This window comes from Chelonus insularis, unplaced genomic scaffold (assembly GCF_013357705.1).
Source record: "Chelonus insularis isolate UGA/USDA-ARS -01 unplaced genomic scaffold, ASM1335770v1 scaffold_714_pilon, whole genome shotgun sequence".
NCBI lineage: Eukaryota > Metazoa > Arthropoda > Insecta > Hymenoptera > Braconidae > Chelonus > Chelonus insularis.
The window spans coordinates 2797976-2819977 of record NW_023276795.1 but is presented as its reverse complement, the minus strand read 5'-3'; the positions used below and the strand labels follow the sequence as shown (position 1 = coordinate 2819977).

The 22002-nt window shown below is 31.1% G+C and overlaps 1 protein-coding gene and 1 long non-coding RNA gene across 26 annotated transcripts in view; one reads left to right on the top strand and one right to left on the bottom strand.

Annotated features, from left to right (window-relative positions):
- Dscam1 (Down syndrome cell adhesion molecule 1) overlaps positions 1–22002 on the bottom strand; it is a 60363-nt gene that overhangs the window by 34421 nt on the left and 3940 nt on the right. For 14 of the 25 annotated variants that reach the window (XM_035094865.1, XM_035094848.1, XM_035094863.1 and 11 more), the window contains exons 3-6: positions 19760–19941; positions 19030–19168; positions 13801–13980; positions 8963–9112 (exon numbers count right to left, since the gene is read on the bottom strand). In XM_035094865.1, coding sequence (XP_034950756.1) covers positions 8963–9112; positions 13801–13980; positions 19030–19168; positions 19760–19941 — 651 coding nt within the window. Of the gene's footprint in view, positions 1–1837; positions 1962–2439; positions 2570–2655; positions 2783–3544; positions 3722–8962; positions 9113–11462; positions 11625–12193; positions 12368–12600; positions 12769–13434; positions 13600–13800; positions 13981–15314; positions 15477–16037; positions 16200–19029; positions 19169–19759; positions 19942–22002 lie in introns of those variants that run through there. The other 11 variants (XM_035094857.1, XM_035094860.1, XM_035094846.1 and 8 more) reach the window with 10 other exon arrangements.
- On the top strand, positions 10175–10738 carry LOC118074009 (uncharacterized). The gene is made up of 2 exons (XR_004691164.1): positions 10175–10289; positions 10408–10738. It is a non-coding gene; the product is annotated as an uncharacterized lncRNA (long non-coding RNA).

Genomic DNA, 22002 nt, shown 5'->3' with positions numbered 1-22002 from the left:
GAGGAGAATAAATATAAGCAAAATTCTCCAAAAAATTTGAAGAAGCTTGAGAATACAGGGACAGGGTAGCCTTGCTCTGTAGAACAAATCCTATTAAATAGAGCAGTATTTATTCATTTCAATGAATTTATTTCTTTGATGATAATAAAATTGATTCATCAGACAAATTAAAGACTCTAAACCTAGCATAATACTGATTATACTTCATTGTAAACTATTTTTTTAATATTAGAGTTATTTTTTGAAAGGTAAATTTATCGTTGAATTAATGATTATCATTAAACTTTGAACAGAATAATAGCTAGGGGTAGAACTAATCGTTATTTCGTGTCAGATAAACTTTTTTTTTGCACAAATATCATTCATGCAACCTTTCATAAAGAATATGTTGATTGTGATGCGTGACAACGTTTCCCCAACATTTAGCAATGTAACTAGAATTCGTTTACTCAAAAAGTAGATATTCAATAAAAAAAAAAGCACCATTGAATTGTTTCCCTTAGGTAATCATAGCTTTTTACTTTATCTTCATAAAAGTTTATTCTAAATAAAGTGTTTGAATTTTTTCTTTGTTTACTTGAGTTATTAAATTTAAATTAATTAATTCTTCAAACTTTATTTCAAATAAATAATCTTTTGAATAATTGAATGATATAAAAATCTAGCTTTTTTCTGCTCAATAGTTTTCAAGATCAATTAAAGTAACAACTAGTTACCTTGTTACTGGAGGTGGACTACCCTGAGAATTGCATGTAAGTGCAACATGTGAATCTTTTCGTCTTGAAAATGTACGAGAATCATCGTCGCTGGATAACGACGGTGGTTTGAGGCCGATGGGCTCTAAATGTCGAGAATAAAAAATTCATGCTCAATAAATATTTCAGAATCATCTTATTAATTCTAAAAGTGACTTTCTGCCTACCTATAAATGGGCACGGGGAAGCCCTGCAGGGGACATATTAAACTGGTCGTGCTACTTGAATGAGCATCTAGCCACTCAAGTTTACGATTAGCTGGGAGCTTAGGTTTCGTGCTCGTACTTGGCTCTAAATGAAATATCGATAAAAAAAGAAGCGTTTAATAACCGCTTTTAAATGTTAGCAGAGTAAAGAAACCAGGACAGGGATCCTCAAGCGGGTAAAATCGTTGGTGTCATCTTTAACCTACATCGTGCCTATCTTTAAACTCTTTTTAAAAACTCACGAGTGTAGACTTGTTGAAGACAAGTGGATAGTTGAGGAATGAATAGAAAATCTCTCTCCAAGCTACTTTATCCTCTTTCTTTATCTAAAAAACATTTCGCTTGATTCATTTCCTGTCGAGTACGTTTTGTCTTATGTGCAGAGATCCACATAATCGTCTGCATTCGGATTTACTCCACTTTATGCTTTATGATCAAACACGATTAAATTGGAAAAATCCTCACCTCGATAATGGTACAGGATATCCTTGGACTGGACACATGAGAGTAGTTGATTCATCAATACGAGTCTCCACTAATTCAATTTTCCGATTTGCCGAAAGTTTTGGCTTTGCATTGGAGCTTGGTTCTAAACGAATACATTGGATTGCCTCATTTATTCTGAATACTCAAGTTTTAATTACTAACCGCGTAATTGGTACAGGGAATCCTTGACCTGGGCATGTCAACGCCACCGCGGACGATCTCGATGTTGGTTTAACAACTTTAATATCATCATTCGTAAACTTTGGCTTTGCACTAGACACAGGCTCTAAGCAGATCGAAAGCAGAGATTAACAGACAACTAGATAAGCAGCAATTGTTTTTATGGGACAGGGAATCCCTAATTAGCTAGAAAAGGAGGACACTACTAACCGTGTAATTGGCACCGGAAATCCTTGAGCAGGACAGGTCAATGATATTGAAGTCAACATTGGCGTCGGTGTTAACACTTTTATATCAGCATTGAGAAATTTGGGTTTAGCACTGGTCACAGGCTCTAGGATAAGAAATTATAATTGAGATGGAAGTTTGAAAGGTCCTTGAAGTCAAAGTTGTATTTTAATTCTTTATATTTGGCTTCAAATAAAATACTCTCTTTCTGATAGATTAATTGTGCTACTGTTATTTGTTTAGATTCTTTGATATAATATTATTTAAACCCATTTCAAGTGATAATTTATTATGATAAAAGTTGAAAAAAATATTCGAAAAAATGTATTTATATTTGGATAAAATTAACAATGAGTTCAATTTTTATTTATCAAAGCAATTGTTCCTCTACCAGGCGTCAGTACTTTATTTAAATGCTACGTTCTCAAAAAGTAACCTATTTTTTCAATTGCAGTAATTATACTTGTTCTTTCAAGTATTAAAAATTGTTCCAAGCTTTTTACTACAAGGATCTTAACACTCTAACCCTTTAGCACCCAAGTAAGTGGCATAGAAGTGACCTTTTATAGCCAACAAATGCATACCTAAATGTGGGGACCGGATATCCCTGGGCAGGACAGATAAGCGTAGCAACTTCTTCATCAGAACGAACGGTCACTTCGAGAGTTCTCACGGATACTCCAGAAAATTTAGGCTTCGTGCTTGACATAGGTTCTACCCCATCATTAAAAAATTAGATCCTATTAAAATTCATGCTTGCAGAATACTTGGAAAGGAAGTGTAACAAAGTATCGATTTACCTGAATGCTGGCACAGGAAAACCTTGTACTGGACATAAAAGTGTAGTGGAACCACTTGAATAAACACTAGGATTGGTGGACTTCACATCCAAAGAAGTCAACTTTGGCTTTGTACTTGAAACTGGTTCTGTATTGCATTGGGAATTGAATTCGCAAGTGGAATAAGAAATAAAAATAAGAAAACTACTTGCAAGAAGATATAAATAATCTTATATCCGACTTACTTAAAGACTGGGACAGGATATGCCTGTGCTGGACATTGAAGAGTTACCCCACGGCCTTGAATAGTATCAAACCCACGAGTTTTATCAATAGTGGAAAACTTAGGCCTGGCCAAGCCAACAGGTTCTGTTGATATAGTGATACACACCCCAAGGGTTAGAATAATTTATAGAAGAGTATTGATCACTTCATACACACCGGGACAGGGTTGTTTTTACTATAGAGAAACCTACCTAAACATAGCAACAGGGTATGCTTGAGCAGGACAAAGCAGAGCGAAACTTGAACTCTCGACAACACGTACCCCAATGTCATTAACTGATGGGAATTTTGGTTTTGAACTTGATGCGGGTTCTGAAGAAAAAAAGCAATTAGGAATTTTTCTACAAGGTGATAAAGTATATAATGCTGGAAGAGGGTAGTCCCTTATCAAATATTTATCAACGTGAAATGTTTAATGACTTGCTTCATGAAGTAGATCAGTTAGGACCTACCTATAAAGAGGCACTGGGAAGCCTTGAGCTGGACATAAAAGAGTTATGCCTTTCCCCAAAGCAGCAGCGAATCTTAAGAGATCACTTGGACCGGATATTTGTGGTCTAGCACTTGATGCCGGTTCTGAATGTATTTTTTATCTCAATAAATCTCAAAATGTGTACATGATTACCTGTATGATGGGACTGGGAATGCTTGCGCTGGGCACAAGAGGGTCATTGCACCACCGAGAACCACCCTAAAGGCTTGTGAATCAGCCAATGTTGGAAATTTAGGTCTGGCACTTGCGACAGGTTCTACACAGCGTTAAAAATCCTAAGTGAAAAGCGAGAACTTGAACGAGCAGAGTATCACGCGAGGGTTCGATCACTTTGTCATGAATTGATGTCATGCATCAGATATGACTTTTATAACATATAATCAAAGAGAAGTCGAATATGTAAGATAAGTTTTAAAATGACAGTACCTAAATGCTGGAACAGGAAACGCCTGGGCGGGACAGAAGAGTGTCTGCGTGTAACCTTGACGAGCAGTGAAGGCTCGCATTGTATCTAACATGGGAAATTTTGGTCTGGCACTTCCTACAGGTTCTGTAGGAAAAGCAGCACGCGAAATGAATGTCGATCAAATGTCAATAATGATAAAGGTACCGTCAAATCTATCTAAAAACAAACACTTCAAGATAAAAATGCTCTATCATGGACTGATACTCAAACATTTCTTGCATTTTTGTTAAATCAAAAGAAATTCTTGTTGAATTTCTCACAGTGAAAGTATTTCCAGTTTCTGAACTTAAGAATTTCTTTGTAGTTGATCAATAAAAAAATAATTATCACATCATCATCATCATCACTATTACCAGGAATAGTAAGTCTTTAATTGAATCAATTATATCAAAATCAATCAAAGTAGTTTAGTTGAATTTTGTATCATAAAAAAATATATAATGTTCAGAATATTTTTTCCAATTTATAGCATTAATTAAATTATTCCAATTAAAATTACTTCCACGTTTCAACTCTGGAATTGACATGTGGTCGAGGAGGCATTCATTTGAAATGAGAGACACTAGGATAATTAAAGTTCCACATATTTTGAACACTAATTTAAAACAAATATTTGAAAACAATAAATAAATAATAATATTTAGTATTATATTTCCAATAACACGACTTAATAATTCCTAAATGTTTTTATAAATAAAAATAAAAATACTTCAATACTAAAAAAATCTTTTGTTTGTTTTCTTTTCAACTACAAAGAAATTTTTTCAAGGGTAATACAGTCCATGGTGACTGTGATTGATAGACATTGAATGGGTTGGCTTTCAATGAAGAATTGGTTCGTAAAAGGTGAAAGAAAGCTAGCAGTTGGTTTATCCACTCTTTCAAAGTTAGAATCTAACTTATATTGAAGTTTCTTTAAGATAGGTTTGACGGTAAATAATTGCAAGGGATACCTCGAGTCCAAACAATTACAGAGAAGAATGCATTACCTGAAAGCCGGAACAGGAAAAGCTTGTGCTGGACAGAACAGAGTCAAAGGTTCTTTGTAGTTAACTGAATAAGCTCGCAACTTCTCAGTCATGGTAAATTTGGGTTTGGCACTAGCAACTGGTTCTATATGAAATGTACAACGACACCATCGTGTCAAATGATACGATTTTAAATCAGCGATTATAATCCTACCTGAATGCAGGAACGGGAAACGCTTGGGCTGGACAAAAGAGTGTCTGCATATTGCCAAGACGAACTGTATATGTGCGGGATGTGTCCGTCATTGGAAATTTTGGTCTCGCACTGGCAACAGGTTCTACACGGAATAATGAATGATATAAAGCAGGAACACGATAAGATAAAGTAAAAAAAAAAGACAGCTTAGAATTGTCATAACTGAATAAAATAATGAAGAAAAGCAACAGAGCAAGCGAGAAGCAAAAGACATTCACACGAAATGCCGAGGTGTGACTTGAATTTATGATTACATGTTTTGTATATTTTTAGACAGAGTCGAGTCATATATACCTGAAGGCTGGAACGGGAAATGCCTGAGCTGGACAAAAGAGAGTTAAAGGTTCACTCGAGTGAACTGTGTAGGTACGCGAATTCTCCGTCATCGGAAATTTGGGCTTTGTGCTGGCAACCGGTTCTATTTCAAAAGAGAAAAAATAATACAAACATGATAACAATCATTTCCAAGACTAAGTAAGCTCTAGAGTCTATCAAATAAATATACATCAATCTCCATCCTTGGCTATTTAAATATCAATCTTCTTTCTATCATAATATTTGGTTTAAATTACTCTGCTAATGATGACGTAATACTTGATATGTAAACAAAGGATTATTTCAGTATATTAGGGAATTGACTTCTTACCAGTTCTCAAATGAGAATGTGCTACTCATCAATATTGCTATCATGAAGTCACGGTGGTAAAAATGTAGCAAGAAAAGGAGAAGCAGAAGGAATCGAACAATTGACTTACTTGTACTTGGGAACGGGGAATCCCTGCGCAGGGCATAGCAACGTCACGGAACCGTCCATCGTTGTGCGGAAACTTCTTGAATCGTCAATTGTCGGGAACTTTGGCCTCGCGCTCCCGACAGGCTCTAATTAAGGTAGTATGGGTCAAACAGTCGAATTAACTTGTTAGAATCTTTTTTTAAATAAAAAAAAGCTACAACTTGGTTCAGTTTAAGAGTAAGTATGTACATTTTTTAAAATAAATATCTCATTTTATTTCATGTATACTTTATATTTTATCATGGTAATTTAATATTGATTTTCAGAATTAAGTAATTAATTAATTTGTCTTTAAATCATCTGTTGTATTGGTAAAAATTAGTTTCAAATATTTCTATCCATACTTGATAAATTTCTCTATATTTTTAGTTTCTGCTTGATTTATTGATGAATTTAACTATGATATCTTTTGCTAAAAATTTTTTTTTGAACATCACTAGTTGTCTTCTGATTGGAATTAAAAGAAAATATACAAAAAAAAATTTTCTAATTAATATTTTTTATAGTTTATTAGTAATTACTTGATCAAATGGTCCATGAAAAAACCCATACTACCTTAAGTTTATTACTAACTATAGGTTCGATATTTTATTTTCCATAATTTGATTATTTGCAAACAAAATTACCTGCCTTGTGGCGGAACGGGGAACCCCTGTATCGAGCGATACGATATCGTATGCTTTTTTCTCATTCATTATAGATTACAACCACCAACCAACCATCAATATGTGACCTGTATTTCATCACTAAACATCTCTTGAACCTCCTGCCTATCTTTTCAGAAATTATGTTGAATATTCATAACAGTATATGCCATTGAGATTTATTAGAAAGCAAGATTTATTTCAGTCATTTATTTTTCAAAGTGTCTTTATGATGTGACCCAAATGTTAGACGTAAGCCCATGAACTTACCTTGCGCCCGTAAATAACTTAGCAAAAATATTGAACATACAATATTAATTGATCATCAAAAATACACAAAGTAAATTAATTAAGAGTCAGTTGATGACATGAGAGTGCGAGAGCAAAGTTGAAATAAGTTTATTTATATTATTTGTAATGAGGGAGATCGCGAGAGAGCCGCAGTGACACGTTCGCGAGCACATGTATTTTTTGCAACAAAAAAGCGGGCGCGGTGGCGCGTGCCCGCAGGGGTACCCTGTCCCAGCATTCAGGTGATTGTCAACGAGCTTGGTCCATTCATCAATCGACACTCGAGCTGTCTCGTGTACTCCCACCCTCATTGACCTCTATAGAATCTTTTTTAATACTTTTTTTTTGTCTAGACCGATGCTTATCTCAAGATCTTTATGACAGCATCGTTCAATTCCAACTATTATATAGTCTGGACAATATTGATATGACGATAAAAAATGACAAATGGTAATCACATTTTAAAATTACTCTTTAGAATCAATAATTTTGTTTGTAATAGAAATTTTTTTTAAACATGTTATAATTATAGCAAAAAAAAATTTACTAATGAAATCCGTCAAATAGGAGAAGTTTAAAAACATGTGGCTAATTTTTTAGAACCTCTATACTGTATTGTGCCATTGTAGATTTTTTAAAATAATATAATATAATTATTATTGGCTTGATAGATGATTAGGCTGACACAAACCCTCGAGAAAGAAATTTTGTTGAAAATGAATGCTTCTTTGATGTCAGCTTACATGTGATAAAATTTAAAAAAAAAATATATCTAAAAACAACCCTTCAGATGTTGATTACTGTATTGCAACAAGTAGATTTCAAACTTCAAAATCGCAATGTTGATTTTTATCAAAGGTACTATGACGGCTTTTTATTTGACGAATCCCGAATAATAAATTTTTTGAATGAAAGTAATTTTCATGGTAAAATGATTTTTACATAACTTGTTTTTGAATACATGAATATTCACCAATTGTGTTATCAATATTGTTCATACTAAAAAATAAAAAAAAACCTCTGCAAGGAACTAAATTTAAAGTACTAGTTTTTTTAAAATTGAGCAATTTTGAAATTTAAACAAAGGCTTTTATGATGAAATATAACAGCTGAACCATGATATTAATAATAATACTTAAAAAAAATGCAAATAAAAATTGCAATAATACAAATAATGGTTCATGTTCCATGAAAAAATATGTGCATGTAAGTCAAGAGGTCACTCAGTTACATGAAAACCCAGTAAAAGTTACTCCGAATTTGGTTTCATGTCCAAATAATGTTGATAAAATAAAAATAACTAAATTGCCCACTTTTTGGTCTAATTTTCAAAACATTCTTCAACATACGTGTGAGAAAATTATAGATCTATAGCAGCACGAAAACAGCTATGATAGCATTATAACTTTAATCTAGATCCAAGCTCGTTGACTATGCGATTATGATATAGATCAAACGATAACATCGTTTGACATGAATTCGTGCATTGAAACGATATAAATTCTTTTGAACTAACTGAAGACATTTTTTCACTATTTATTTTTTTTCATGTTCTATTATCAACCAAAGGTATTTCTTTAGTATGTTTAAGTACTTTTAATTCAATTTTGCATATTAATTGCAATCATGTGTATCAAATCACTTGATGTCTTTACATAGACTACAACAAGAATCAATATCGTTCCACTGCCACGTGCCAATTGTATGAATTCAAAGTCTAGACATTGAAACTCTCTCTGCCATGTATTTTTTGGTGTAACATTTCAATTGAAATGGAGATCGTCAAATACCATTGAAAAAATCTACAAAAGTAAAAGTTAGAATATCTCTTTTTTATCATCAAAGTCAAATAATTCTAGATCAATTCAAAGAAATTTTTATCTCAACAAAAATCAATGTCTAGACTGAGATCAGCATCAATAATTCTGACTAAGTGTTAGGATTTAATTTGCTATTTTTTTTAGAAACATTAATTACTCTAAATGATAAATGAAAACTTAGACGTGATTAAAAAAGTTTTCTTGACATTTTTATTAGTTTTCAACATCAATGACTGATAATGAAGAATAAGTCAGAATTATTATTGCTTTTATGATTGAAAGTAACTGAGTAAATTGAATATTCTGACTTACCGGTGATGACAAGTCTTCCTTTGGTAGCTGATAATCTTGTTTCTCCAGTGAGTCTATGTTTTGTACGACATTGGTAAGTTTTATATCCATCTTCAGGTCCAACATCTCTAATGTGCAATTCACCAGAAGGTAAGACCAAGTATTTACCATCTATTCAACATCAGAAACATAAATTAGTTGATGAACATTAACTTTTAGCATAACTTTCTCATGTAAAAAAAATTTATTCAGCTTTTAAATCAGATTTAAATTGGAATAATGAAAAATAAAAATACAAGATCTGTTAAGAGCTATTGAAAGAGCATCACATTTATTTAAAATTCTCTAGATGCTCTAATAAATGCTGCAATAAATTTCTTTCACATAAAAAAATCGTAGGAAGATGATAGAAAGCATGCATCATGCATCATGCAAAATTACACCGGTCCTGGTTTATAAATACTCCGGTTATAAATAAATGAGTCATAAAAGTATTGAAGCAGTAGAAATATCGAAGAGAATTGCTGCAGTTAATATCAAAAATTCATTTTAAATATATGGAATTTCTCTCTTAGCAATCATTGATTCTATCAACACTTTTTTTGCTCCAAATAAAAGGCATTTGATGATATGAAAAACATTTCTCTTCAACATTCTAGGTCTGGAAAATTATTCCTACACTCTTGAGTAAATCTATTCATTTAAATACAATTTAATTAAAATAATTAAATATTTTTTTTCTCAATGCAAGTATATTTTGTGATAAAAAAATCATTCAGTATCAAGTTAGGAAGAATTCAAGAGTATTGGAGTGAATTTTCCAAGACAATTGCGTTATGAAATGAATGTTGATCAATTGTCTAGCATGCAATCTTTTATTAAATAAAAATGCCACTGAATTCTATTCAAACATCTTTTTAGATAGATAATAAAATTCCTTTCTCCAATAAAAATAATCTTTTGATGTTCAAGTGGCACTTTTAAACAATATTACTTGTTTCCAACACAATGACTTTACAATGAGAGGAATAGGGATAAAAATGTTGATGAAAGAAAAAAGGGGAATGTTTGGAGTTGGAGTTGAAGTAGGAAAATGGTTAGAAAAGTTCTGGAACAGCGCGAGCAGCGGCAGTCAACGTCTTACGAAAATAGCGATCAATTACATCGCAGTGAACTAGTTTATTATCAAATAAAATATGCACAAAGTTCATCGCGTGACGGACGGCCGGATTAAACAATATTGTCAGTAGCTCAGTAAGATGATACTAAAAATGAAAGCTCAAAAGTTCAATAAAAAGTTTTAAAGCTCCATTAAAGGGTTTAAATAGGTCTTCCAACTAAATATGAGGTAAGATAAATTTTGAATAACCTAAACTATCTTATTTAACTCACTGTCTTCTTCAAATATCTATTCTATTTTTTATTACTAAAAATATAACCTAAACTACTTTTCTTTATATTTTCAGATTCATCTGCTTTACTGGTAAATCAATAATTCACTTTCTCCTGCTGTTATCTCCTACGGTTCAATTTCTCGAACATTATCGGACTAGTAAAAAACAGAAATCTCTATCAAAGCTTTAAGCCGACCGCGAATCCCTGACTTTGACAAGCAATCTTATGCCAAACGCTTCCTCATGTATTCTTTCTCCCTTCCTCATCGTCTGCATCTCCAACATCCAAGCTGTCTGTTTTCATAAGACTGGACATTTCTAACAGGAATAAGAATTGAAATAAAATTATTACAAAAGCACTGTAGGAGAAAATAAATCATTTTCTTGACAATTTTTAAATTGATATTTCCAAGACTTAATGAATATTTCATCTACTTTAAATAAGAGATACTCTCTTTTCTTGCGATTATCTCAGAAAAAGCTTTTTCTGAAGAATGAAAAACAGTGTATAAAATTGAGGATTTATCTGTCGTCTTGCTAGAACTGACATAATGGTGCTAAGAAAATTGTATTCTATCAAGTGAATTTGATAAGACAAAAAAAAAAAAGATTTAATTGTGATGAATATTTTTTAAATCTTTTTTATTTATTTATTTAAATAAAATGTATTTAAAAAAATATATATATTTCTATGATTCAATTCTACTTGATTTTGTAAATTTAAACAAATTTTATATAGTTTACCATTTTTTCTTTACTGAATAATTTTCTCAGTGTGTAAAAATAAATTACTTTATCCAAAAATACTTAGCCAAGAACCTGTTTCCAATCAATAATAATTTTCATTTATGACTTTCCCTTTAACTGGATAAATTTCTCAACCCATCGATTTCACAGACCGTAACGAGAAAGGGAGAAAGAGAGAATGAACGTGAGAACATGATGAGTTACAAGCCATAAATAAAAATAAAAAAGAGAAGAGTAATATAATACAGCGTATATTGGCAAAATGAAGATTAATTTATCACATTGGTCACGAACGGAAATGAAACCTATTCGCGATGCATAATAATATAACGGATGATCATCAGAAAGAATAATATGGCTTTGAGGTGTATAAATGATACCGTAATCGGCCGTAGGATAAATATCCCTGCTTTCGTCCTCGACCCAAGAGTCGACCTCGACAAATTCAGCAACGAAGCTTGGAATGTGACACTTGATTATTGCAGCATTGCCCCGCAAAACGTGCTCATCCATCACGTTCACTGCATATCGCTGCCCGACAACTGTAACCAGATACCATTTTCCCCTTTACAACATTCGATCAGGCCATCATGGTCTTGGAGAATCATGGTCATATTTTCATTTGGGTCATATGATATATCAAGCAAATTAGAATGAGTTTATTAACATGGTAGTCATCTATATCAAATAGAATCTTTCACTTCATTCACAAGCCTAGAAATGGTAGGTTGCTTCATGGAACTTTAAGATGACCATTTAGGAAAACGAGAAAGTCTAATGCTCTTAAATCACAACAAGCAATAAAAGAATTTAAATAATTGCAATAATAGATTCTTATTGTTTGAATGAAAATAATAAAATTGGATTGTATATGGTGATCAGAATAATTGATTTCTACTTTTCATCGGTGGATTAACATTTATCACAACACATCGTAAATTGATACTTTGATGCTAAACAGGATTAAATTATAATTCAATTACTGATTAAAACTTGGATATTAAATCAAATAAACTTGGTAAATTAATTTATTGTTGAATAGAAAAAGATATTGAAATTGATATTAAAGTTCCAATTAGCAACCTATGTTCCATTTCCCACAAGCTCCTACCATATGAATTTTCATCATTATCATCAGCTTTGTAATTGCCCCCAGCAGAATCAATCCATCCTGCTACATCCACGTGATCAGCAACAAAAGATGGTACCTGACATTTGAAAATAGCTGCATTGCCACGAATCGCAAAGACATCATACACTTGAACTTCAAAGTACTGCGAGACAACTGAAAGTCAAGTGCATGGATTTATATAGCAGATTTATTTGCTTGAATCATCAAAAAGATGAACTCTAAAATTTTAAAATGGTTAAAATATATTTTTTCTAATTAAATGTCAAACGTTGACTACCGCTGATGATCGATGTTAATAATGTCATGTTGAATTAATTAAAAGAAAGTTTTCTGGAGTTGTTAATTAAATATCTAGCATAACATTTATTTCATCTTCCTATCCGTACCCTTTTCTTCGTCACTATTCGCTTGGTAACTAGTACCATCGTCCGCGACCCACTCAATAACATCAACGAAATCGGCAACAAAACTTGGCACGAGACACTTTAGTGTCGCTGTATTACCTCGCAACACGAACTCATCAATTACTCGACTCTCGTAAAACTGCTGAACGACTAAAAGAATCAAAAGAGAAATAAATGATTTATCTTAAAACTCTTTGAATGGAAAGTTGATTAAATATTTTTAGAACAAATAGAATGAAAATAAAAAATAGTAAGTATCTATATGTGTAAGACGTTGATGTCGATACCCAACTGTTTCCCTCAAGTCATTGACTGTTGGCTGTAATGATAAATAAATGCAGATAAAACTTTTGTACTTTAGCGATAAAATTACAACGCTATTCATGATGGAATAAACTCTTTTATCACCACTAATTAATTTCCCATTAGAAAGTTATTGTAATGGAGTCAATCTTTGAAATTCGTCATTTTGTCATATCTTTACGTTTTGAGACTTTTGAAAGCATATTAGGAAATTTAAAAATAAACGTACGTACGTGCAAACAACAAAAGACTGTAAAATAGGATGAGTAAAAAAAAATATTTGAAATAGATTCTACTTATTTTGAGTAATTAATATTGTTGAAAGCTGAGCTCAATATCAATACAGTATGAATGTTCATGACTTTGCATGACTCTAAACAATTATAAATTGTTTATAAAAATTTCAATTTGTTATAAACCAAGAAGAACTTAAAGATGACAAAATTACGAATTTCAATAAATGGAAAGTTCGTGCGTTCAGATCCATTTTTACATTTGTAACTATCAAGTTACCATAATCCCTATCCTCAGCTCTATAAATTGTTCCATCATCAGCTATCCATTGATCCACGTAGATAAACTCAGATACAAAACTTGGTATTTTGCACTTCATTATAGCACTGTTTGCACGGATTACATATTCATTCTCGGCCTCCGTCACGTAGAACTGCGACACGACTATTTGTGCACAAACACATGTTAGATATTAATTTACTAAGTTAACTGCTGCCTTTTAATTAAAATTAATTCTAGCTTTTTATCAGCTATTTCAATAATGATTCTTTTACTTGAACTTGGGAGTTTTTCTTCATGAGAAAAATAAAATAAATGAATGAGTAGTGTTAAACATGGACATATAAATTTGACAAATTCAAGTACCCTGCCCAGAATTCACACCCTGCTGATTCTCAGGAAGATAAACCTCCCCATCTTCACGTATCCAAGCCTCGATGCTCACAAATTCCGCAATATAACTCGGTATACTACACTTCAGAATAGCACTGTTTCCTCTAATGACATATTCCGTCATTATTTCTGGCTGATAAGTTTGTGCAACAACTGAACAAAATTGATCAATATAATTTGAAACATATGGTCTAGAGACTTTAAAAATAAGTACATACATTTTTTGATAATATCATTTATATTAAAGTGTAATATTTAAATTTATATTTAAATAAACTAACTGAACATAAAATATTCATTTTTTATTTCAACTAATTTCCTTGAATTCTTTGAATACATTAATTTTTCATAAAATCAGAAACGAAATTTATAAATGTTCCTAATTTCTTTGGAGTATATATTTTTATAAAAGAAGTTGCATAGCACAATTCTTTTTATTGGACTTAAAAGCTTGAGCTTTTAGATTTAAAATCATTATTTTAAAAATGTCTCACAGCTTCCATGACTTTCATCAAAAGAACGAAAATAATATGCCAGTGCATCACATGTTATCTGAAGATAAGAAAAGACTTCTATCTTTTGAATACTTTTATAACGTAAAAAGTGTACACAAATATGATTGTACGAAAGTAGAATAAGCAATTTAAAGTTAGAACATAATATTTTTTCATACTACAGCAATACTTGAGTTTAAAAATTTTTATTTCATCACTATTAATCATTCTTGATGATAAAAAAAAAAAGAGGTAACATTAATGTTTGCCAAGTGATGTTTCATAAATTTTAAAACATTTGAAAATTGACTTTAGAATCAAGATACATAAATATCAGTTAGATCAGAAGATTTATCAAAACTCAATCATGACAGTTTGTTGAAAGAATTTCAAGTTTACTTTTTTACAAGAATTTGTTTCACAACAATTTAATCCTAAATCTTGGAACAGAGAGATTGTTTTTGCTGTGAACTAGGATATCTTGATGAAAAAGGAATGCAGAACATTAATAAAATAACTCTAGTTCAACTAAAAGTGCAAACTTTCTATCTAAATAAGAAATACTGCACTGAATAGTTTCTAGGAAAGATATAAAGCAGAGAAAATCAACAAAATTAGATAATAGTTCAACTCTGAGTCTTTGTGAAGAATGTTCACACTCCAAAAAATCCCCAGAGCTTTTCAAAGTGAGAATAAAGTTTAAATTCATTATAAATTATCTTAAGCAAATAATCATTATTTATTTAAGAATAAAAATGATTTTTAACTTTGCTTAACAACATATTTGTTTTCTAACTAATGTGAAAGTTCATGATCGATTAGATCTTATTGAATTAAATTAAATTGGTCATTGTCGCTGCCACCGCTTTCGTGTTCCCTCTAACAGGAATTTAATTAACAAAGCAACAGTATTTAGTCACTTTGCAATTTAAATGGAAATATAAAGAAGCAAAGAGAAAGATGGCCACGTGTATAAGTATGCGGAAGAGATACCATAGTCAGTAGATGGTTTATATCTTGAACCATCACTTCCCTCCCAAGATTCTACGCTCACGAACTCTGCTACGAAGCTTGGTATGGTACACTTTAATATTGCTGCATTTCCTCGTATAACATACTCTGACACCACTTCTGCTTCGTAGTACTGCACCACAACTACGAATCAGTTAGATTTATTATTATTATTATTTCTACTTTTTAAAATTCATTTTGTCTTTTTTTATAGCATTATTTCCATAAATACTCAGCATCTCAACAGTTTTTCATCCAATTTTTTTTACCTTCTACTGCTTTAATTATACTTTCTATTCTTCATGACGAATTAAACTGAGTTTTTGATGTTGGATTATGCTCCAGATTTTGGTTCTTAGTTTAGAAAATAAAATAAACAATGAAAAAGAAGAACTAGATGAGAAATAAAAATAAACTGATTGTTTTCAGAATACTTCATAGAAGACTATTATGGACTATCACCAAAGAGTCCACCGTTTATTTGAAAACTTAAATAAACCCAAATCATTCTCTTCAATATTTTAACAATTATCAAACGTTCAGAACTAATAATAATTTCAAATCTAAATTTTCTAAAATTATCTGAAAATTAAATGATTCACGATTCGTTGACGTTGATGCTGCTGCTCTAGAACTGTCTTTTATGAGGTCAAATCTAAAGTAAAACTCTCGCTACATGTTGATGGAGCTAAATTTTTAATATACCATTATCTTCATCAGGATTAAATGAGTTGCCCTGATCATCTTGCCAGCCAACTACTTGCACGAATTCAGACACGAAACTGGGTATGCTGCATTTAAGAATAGCAGAATTACCACGAATTACGTACTCGTTGTTCACCTCGGATTGGTAGTACTGATGAACCACTGGAATGCATTTATGGAGGTCATCAGTCATTGTTATATATTTGATATAATCACATCATTTTGCAACCCCCCCACGTTCAATATAAAAGTCTAACAAGAGACATTGAAATAAAACAAATCAAACTTCATCAATGTCATCATTGAATTACTTTGAATTTATTATCATTTTTATTTGCATTATTATGCTTAGCTCATCCTATAATAATTAATCAACCTCTACTGTCATCTAATTAATCTGACAATAAGATTCCCTAAAGAATTATTATTCACAAGTTTAAAAACAAATGAAAAAATTCAATTAATGACAAAAATTCAGCTTTCAATTAAAAAAAAAAATAATAATAAATATATATTTATTTATCAGCATGAATACTTGTACTTATTGAACCAACTTTGATCAAATAAAAAATTGCTTTTACTGCCTACGACCATTGAACCAAGTTTCTGCCTACGTAAAATTGACGACAACGAACCTATATGAGAAAAGTGCTAAATAATTACAATCAATATTTTCAATAATTCACCACAAAAATTAGCAGGTCATTTTGATGCTTTTCAAAGCTTTTACAGTAGATTACTTTATCTTATTAAACCCTACATGAATAAATAATTAAATTTCTTGTTAACTCATAACGATCAACTAATCAACTTCTTTACTCTCACGATACTAATGTATTAATTTTACAAAAATTGTCTCACTACACCACGTCCGTCACAACGTTATGAACAATTAACTATAAATAAAAGAGACCAACAAAGTTTAACCAGACGTTGACAACAGCTTCTTAGCATGAATTAAAAAATAAATCATGTCATTTATTCTTTAGGATATCGTGGGCAGTATAAATAAAGTTTCATATGTGTACGTTTTAAAGCTTGTCTCTTATCGTCCTTTTATTCTCTTCCTGTCTCTTCTTCATTCAGATAGTATGTATGATAAAATGCACCAAATTGACATGACACTACTTGGATATAATGTATATACACACGTACATAATACACGCCAATTATTTCAACGGGTATACCAGCAGAAAAATAACGAGTTGAGATCAACATTAACGAGACGCTTGACGCGTATCATACATAAAAAGAAAAAAAGTCAAAGGAACTTAACTAAACATGAAGTTAAAATGTATTTGTATTTTATCTTATTCATTATTCTTCATATCTCTAGCAAACATTCACAAAATTTTATTCACGTCTGACTTTAATGAAGATCTAGGGATGTCTGTATTTAAATGTCCGATAGCAATATTGTTAGAAATGCATTTTTTTTAGAGCGAACTAGAAAGTTTGATAAGATTTGATTTTACTATGATTAGAAAGCTCAGAATTTGTATAAAAAAATTATTTTATTTTATTATGAATTCTTTCTAGCTTCAATTAAGACAAAACATCTCTTTTTGATGACGTAATCTGCCAATAACTTTTGCTAGGAATTTTCTAGGGGAAATTCAGTTATAACTTAGCCTTAACATATGAACCATTTTGCCCACGATATCACACTTTGAATAATCACAACTTAAAGATTATATTTAAGAAATAAAATATCAGACACTTGAATCAAGTGTACCATAATCATCGCCCGGAAGAAACTCCTCGCCCTGATCGGTGTGCCAAGAGAGCACTTGAACAAAATCAGCAACGAATGATGGTACAGCACACTTGAAAATTGCACTGTTACCCCGAATAGCATATTCCTTGTTCACATCAGTATCATAGTATTGCGCCACCACTATATAAATACAATACAGATTAAATAAACAAAAATAATTAAAATTATATTCAAATGACATAAAAAAAATAAATTAATTTTATATTTATCAAGTTATAATATCTTTCAAACTTATCACTGTATTCACTATCTATAACAGCTCTGAAACTTGTTAAAACATGATGAACTTCAGCTAGAAAATAGATCTCAATTTTAACTTCCTACAACACAATTAGCAGCACTAATTTAACCGAGGGAACATCAGCTATACGGCGGTGGCGGCGCAATGATGACCCCATAACACGACGCTCATTTAATTCCATAAAAACTAATAAAAGATAAAACATTCGCGACAAAGCAATGTTCTTTTTTTGCCATCTAGAGTCATTGCTCAATGATCTTATCAACGCTAAGTCTCATACTGCAACTGTAACTTTACGCCTGACGTTATAAATACTTGGAGTCTATTCACAACATTTTTTCCAATTATTACTTTGTTTAGAATAAAAAATCAAGAATGAGCTTGCCTCCTAATTAGTCATATCCTACCTGATGAACAAAAATATCATTCAACTGAAACATTGACAAAACTAAATAACATATGTTTCGAATATAAGATGATATAAGAGTTGGATTCTCCACAACTCTTAACAGTAGCACCAGTACTTCCGGTGGATCATGAACGTATGAATTATACGTCTGCGCACAAAGAAAGTATTTCGGATGCAATAAAAGATCATCCAACTTCCTGTAAGAATAGTTATTTCTTTTGGACGTATTCCCTTATATATCTCAAATGAAATTAGATTTTTTGAATTACATTTTATTATTAATTTTATTCAATCATTTTATTATGCAGTTAAAATGAATCTTTCTAAAAGCTTCAAATATTTACTTATCTAAAAAAAAGAGTAATAAACTAACTTGAAAAGTAATCACTATCCATTTGGAGTGCTAATTAAATTTATTTAATTGAAATAAATGTCCAACTTATTCAAAGTCGACGTTATCTGAAATGACTTTGTTTTTTTTTATTTTAAAAGGGAATACGTCAGTAAATAGAGATATTTTTCTCTATTAAATTTTATGAGATAATTTAAAGGTACAGGATCTCACCTGCTCGAACATTAACATCTCGACTATGTACGGATCCAGCAGAAGAAGTAGCAAGACAACTGTAAACTTGAGCATGAACTTCCTGACGGTAATCTTCAGCTCGGAATGGAGGGAATACTAAGTTTCCATTAGGTAGCACCTGTAAGTAATAAAACAGTAAGTACCATGTCGTATAGATCCCATCAATCCGAACAAATGTTGATAAATCGTGACTCTACTTGACTCGAGGCTATATGCAATCAACGACCACCACCAAAGAGACACATAGTGACAACAGCCACTTGAACTTCTTATGTATATACGTTTCTCTTCCGGGTTGGACGACTTGCCCGAGATTACTTTGGTTTATTTATTTAGATTATTTGCACAGCTTACCATGCATATTTTTACCATGAAAAATTGAGGGCGAATTTCAAGAAATGATACTACAGAGATAATTTATTTGATTTTTAAGTAACTTTTGACGTTGCAAAAAATTTTAACATAAATTGTAGTGTAATTTTAATATTTAAATTAGTTTGTCAAAATAAAATATTCAATTTCTTATCAAAACCATTAGCAAAATAAGCACATAAAAATGTGAATTAAAATAACGCTTTACTAATTCAATAAATGATGTTGTAATTAACTCAGCTATGTTGAATTTAGTATTTATAAAAACAAAATCGAAATAGAAACTATAGCAATTAACGAACTAATTTAAATTTAAATGAAAGTCAAAGATAATAACCTGTCGTAGTCCAGGAACATCTCCAACAGCAGTTCCATCAGCACGAACCCAAATAATGTCCGGTTGGGGATTTCCTCTTGCTTGGCATTCAACTTCTGCTCCAGTTCCATTAGAAAAGTCCACACGATTTGGAGGTTCCTTTACAAATACGGGTCCCATTAATTGATCCTCAGCTAATGCCACTACAAACAATGAGAAAACCATTAACATACTGGAATGGTTGATTAGCACTGAATATTGATGTCTGTTGGATTATACACCTTATAGTTATGGGTCAATAACCTACAGGTGTGATTATTTTACACTTCACACCACTTGCATTCTTCGATTATCAATACCATAGCTATTAATATCACACGTATAAAAAGCATTCTATTTATGAAGAATTATTTATAAATACATATCCTATTTACTTTGAGAAGTGTATTCCTAGTCAGTCAACATAATAAATTTAATAGATGAAAAAGTAATTTTGAAAATAAGAACTGGCGTGTGTGTGTGACAAAAAACTAATCAATTTTTCATAAGATTTACATTTTAAGGTTGAGCTCAAGGGAGTTGACCCCTTACACTTCATTAAACTCATTTTGACCAAGCTTCAAAGATGGGGATATTGATGTTAAACTAATTTGGCCCAAGTATTGTAGCAACAGAACATTTTTTCTTTGTGATATAAGTGAATTATTGAATTAGTATGTTTCTTTATGTATCAAGTTCCAACTTATTATGATAAAAGCCAAGTTGTATTTGAACTCATAAAATTTCTTGTGCCTTCTATGATTGAAAGATGATACAATTGTTTAGCATTTTCTTAATGGTGATTATTTATTAGTCTTTATTCCTAAATATCCTAAATGTTTTTAGCTTTTTCTTTACGTAATCAAATAAAATTAAATCTAATAAATATATTTTTGCAACGAATTTGATCAAATAAAAAGAGACTATTAATGCTCGTCGACTCAATGATTCTTTTTAAACGAATCTTCTCAAGCGCGTGCTAGCTGACATATACAGTGGTAGCTACACACAATAACTCATAACTGACGTACTTTGTCAAGGACCAAGGACATTCTCTTTACCAACGCAAGGCTTACATTCACCCCAACAAAAAGCACTTAATACAGTCCCTATGTTAGAACTGGAGGGTTTCAACTCGTCATTCAACAATGAAACCTACGAGATGTTTCCTATTCTTTAACTGAAAATTTTTCAATTAAAGTACTCAAACTCTTCGTTACATTCTTTTTTATTCATTCATCAAAACATAACATTTGAAGAGTCTTTTAAAATGTAAGGAATCTTTATAAAAGAAATAAAAATTGACTCCATAATTGAAAGGTAGTATAACTGTACTGATAAAAAGTTATTGACTAAACATAGTAATGAAATGGATAGTAATATTATGATTATTTGTTAGCTTGTAATTTAAATGTATATGAGAATGAAACATTTTTCAGGCTAAAAATAAAATAATCAATATTGAGTATGCTAAAAACATTGCTTTTTAGGGCAGTTTGTTTTTCCTACCAGGCAATTCCTAGCTTCAACGATCAGTGAACTCATATCAGACAATTCATCAGTAATACTCTGTTATTATCTTATTTGTTATTATTATTTTAGTGTTTAATAAATTCTAATAAGTTATTGTTACATATTTTTTGGTTCTATAAAAATTCTACAAATAAAGTCCACTTGCTTTTAATTATCGTCGATCTGTAATTTTGTGTTACTTTTCTACCATCAACTACTCGAAATCAGAATATTTGGACAGTTTGTTTTTTATTGATGCATATTTTGTACCACTTTTAACCTTTTCTTCAATTTTTTTTTTTTTTGTTAAAGTTTCTCAATAAATTAACTCAAGAATGAACCTAGATTAGTCACGATACTTAATCATAATTTTTCAACAAAATAAAACTTTTTACATTAAGTAAACTCATTTTTCAGAAAAATTTTTCTTTTTTAAAGAAAAGAAAACAGGTGATGAAAATTATTTATATTTCCAGGTTGAAAATGAATAGCACAACTTCTTTGTATTTTTCTCAATAAAAGATGAAAAGTTGAAGAATTTTTTCTCTCTCGTACCTATGATGATAAGGCCATTGAACTGAACCAAAAATATGTCATAATCTCAGATACGTATGTTTTGTATTGACACATATGCATTATTTGATGCTCTTCAAAAAGAGAGATTGAATTGAAAATAAAATTCTAGAAAAATAAAAAAAAAAATATCCAGCAAA